We start from the raw sequence: 2,984 nt of genomic DNA, 5'->3' as shown, positions 1-2,984 counted from the left end.
GTTGACTAGGATTTAGATAAGTATTATATTTTGGATAAGAGCAATGATTGGTGGTTAAGAATTAGGATATAATTTAGATAAGAATTTGTAAACATGCTTGGTTAAGGCATTTCAAGTAAAAAAGAAAGAACAAAAAAAGTTTATTCTTGCATTTCTCTCTTTCTTTGAGTTGTCCTCTGAAAGTTCTTTTTGCTTCTTCTCTCCCTTCCAACATTATCTTACGAGGCAAAAACGAAAAGGAAAGAAGCACTAATTTGAAGAAAAAAAAAAGAAACTAAGAACTACCATCCATTAATTGTACTATATATATGTTTTCAAATATTGATTTCTTGAATGAATTGAGTGTATGCTTGGTCCAATATGTATATATAAGAAACAGAAATTAAGCTCTAATTATTGTTAATCCATTTTCATACTGATGCTTCAAAATTGACTGTTCTTGTTGCTGAAATGCCGGAAGGATCAATCATAGTGAATAATTTAGGCACAGACATGCCCCCAGAGATAACAATTTCTGCAGCAAAAACACTTGAAATTATTAATAAAGGACGATTCGATTTTCATTTCGAGTTCAAGTTTAAGTTTGAGCTTGGATTTTGGTTTCATACCGATCCCCTCTCGAACGGATATATTAGGCCTCAAAATATCATTTGAACTAATGAGAAGGACATCACCAAGATACAAATGATTTGTGGGAACATAAACACAACAAAGTTCTTCTTCACCAATACCCTTTTGAAGAACAACTGTAGAAGTAATGAAACCAAACATATATTGCCCCTTACCAGGATGCCGAATGATTGCGACTTCTTTGAAAGCATTAGAATTCTGATCTGCAAGTCGATATATTTGGTGTCGCTTTCGAGTTAGTTCGGAAACTACGGACGACAAATATACAAAGAAAGACTTTACCTGGTGAGATTGCAGCACTTATTTGCTTTGAGGCACTATAAATATAGCTCACGAGCGGCATCTTCTTAATGAACAATTCGCCGAGAGTAAGAACCGAAGCCCCCACCCAAGATGACATGAAAATGCCTACTAAAAAGATAAATGTGATGGATGTAGCAAATCCTAGACCTGCATCATGTTTCCAAAGCAAAAATTATATAGCCTGACATCTGAAAAAGGTTAGATTAATTTAACTTATAAGATCGGTCATGCCTTATGATGATTCAGATAAAATACAATGGCACTGCTTCTCGAGATTCCTTTAGATAATGAAGCATTTATTCTAGGTTAAGTCTCAAGAAGGACTCGGTCGAGTTTTATACATATACGATATACCAACATCAGTATGTTCAAATTTTCTATGTTTCTCTCTATATTTGAAAGGTCATATCTTTAAACCCATTCTCGAAAATGTATAGTATAGAATACAAGTACTTAAAAGAAAAATGAAGAAACGTAGCAACATGGAGGTGATGAACTCAATCAACAAATAAGTTAAAAATGATCCAAGGAAAGGAAGGAAATTTGCCTTACCAAAAATATTGATGCCTAGGTGATCATAGACTGGGGAGAAGAAACCATCAACGAGATGAATAAAACCCCAAGTAACATAGAATGTAATGGCCAGTGGAAAAAGTATGACACTGCAACAAAATATCACATTTCGTCACAAACAAAATTCAAAGAATCTCGATTATTTTTAACGTTTTATGATCTTGAATATCATTTTCAAGCTAATTAATGAACTCATGGATATGAACTAAATGCTCACTGATAACTTCGAATATGTACTGTAGCCTATGTTACTTTGGTGCGAGTGTCTGGTTTAGGTAATTGTATGTGTAGGATACGGAGTATGTTCAATTCTTTTTCCAAAATTTTCAGTGTATTTGAAGAATACTAAAAGATTCATATTCTTGCATGGGCTTGGACATGTTAAAAAATAAGAGTCAAATCAATGCTATATAGGAAGCCAAGAGAAGAGCAAAATGTACAAGGTTGAAGATGAAAAGGACTTACCACCCAGTCATAAACTTTTTCCATGCCCAGCTACGGATTACTTTTAAAAATGCCTGTGCCAGAATGCAAAACAAAGTTAAAACCATATTCACAAACAAGAAGCTGCAAGAGACTTTTATTGTCAGATTTTGATAAAGTATTTCATAAATAATCGAAAGATCACAAGATTTTCATAAAAGGATTGCAAATAATAGGTTCCAAGGATTGCAAATAATAGGTTCCAACTTCAAACCTAAATGCCATCTCCGAACCAAGCCACGGGTTCGAACAATGTTGTCTACATTTTGTGTAAAAGGGTCACAAAAGATGGGATTCAAATCCCAAACCTGATGTAATCTTGCATAAATGGGATCTAAGTGGAAATGAAACAAATCATGATGCAATTGCATGCACATGCATGTCGATGAAAGAAAGAAAGGCAAGCACCTCGCGGCCATGGCAGGTGGAGGAGATTGTAGGAGTAGGAGGAGAGGAGGAGGATTTGGAGTCTTCATCGTAGGAGATGGTTGCGACAGGGATAAGCAACTCTCGATCTTTATCCCTCTCCCTATCCCTCTCTCTCGTCCCCATTCCCTTCCTTTTTGACCCTTTCTTTCCTTCCTTGTTTGCCTTTATCTTTATTTCTCTCTCTTTCGTCGACTGAGTGTAGCCAACTATCGGATCAAGGGTTGTTATTTGTTAACAAGGTTATTAGAAAAATATGTTAACCTAGAATTAAATTCACCCATAACTCGAGGTATTTAAATTTATAATTTACGATTTTTTATGGCACGAAAAATTATTAATATAGAATACTCTTTATATTAAAATTTAATTATTTTGTAATATATTTTAAATGTTCAGCATAATGATAAGGTATTTATTTATTATTATATTATTTATTTTAAATATTAAATATGTAAAAATCGTAAATAAACTTATTTGAGATTTATATTTAATAAATTTTAAATTTAATTTCATCAACTCAGCTTAATTACATAATGTAATTACATGATAACATAAGTTGAAATGAT

At 33.3% G+C, this 2,984-nt stretch overlaps 1 protein-coding gene across 1 annotated transcript; it reads right to left on the bottom strand.

Annotated features, from left to right (window-relative positions):
- Positions 1-307: 307 nt before the first annotated feature.
- Positions 308-2,656, bottom strand: LOC107961229 (protein LIKE COV 1). Its single transcript, XM_016897424.2, has 6 exons — positions 2,398-2,656; positions 1,972-2,024; positions 1,486-1,595; positions 913-1,080; positions 609-833; positions 308-514 (listed from the first exon to the last, which is right to left on the bottom strand). The coding sequence occupies exons 1-6, from the start codon at positions 2,539-2,541 to the stop codon at positions 411-413; spliced, it is 804 nt and encodes a 267-aa protein (XP_016752913.1). The 5' UTR covers positions 2,542-2,656; the 3' UTR covers positions 308-410.
- Between the last annotated feature and the right edge of the window lie 328 nt (positions 2,657-2,984).

This window comes from Gossypium hirsutum, chromosome A05 (assembly GCF_007990345.1).
Source record: "Gossypium hirsutum isolate 1008001.06 chromosome A05, Gossypium_hirsutum_v2.1, whole genome shotgun sequence".
Classification (NCBI taxonomy): domain Eukaryota; kingdom Viridiplantae; phylum Streptophyta; class Magnoliopsida; order Malvales; family Malvaceae; genus Gossypium; species Gossypium hirsutum.
Note: the sequence above shows the minus strand (reverse complement) of the source record. Positions and strands in the feature narration are given on the sequence as shown.

What these genes read in the sequence shown, in the direction of transcription:
- LOC107961229 (XM_016897424.2), bottom strand. Translation starts at nt 2,541, where the DNA reads ATGGGGACGAGAGAGAGGGATAGGGAGAGGGATAAAGATCGAGAGTTG. An exon ending in CCTAGGCATCAATATTTTTG is followed by an intron (nt 1,081 to 1,485) that starts GTAAGGCAAATT and finishes AACATGATGCAG; the next exon opens with GTCTAGGATTTGCTACATCC. An exon ending in ATCCGTTCGAGAGGGGATCG is followed by an intron (nt 515 to 608) that starts GTATGAAACCAA and finishes TTTTTGCTGCAG; the next exon opens with AAATTGTTATCTCTGGGGGC.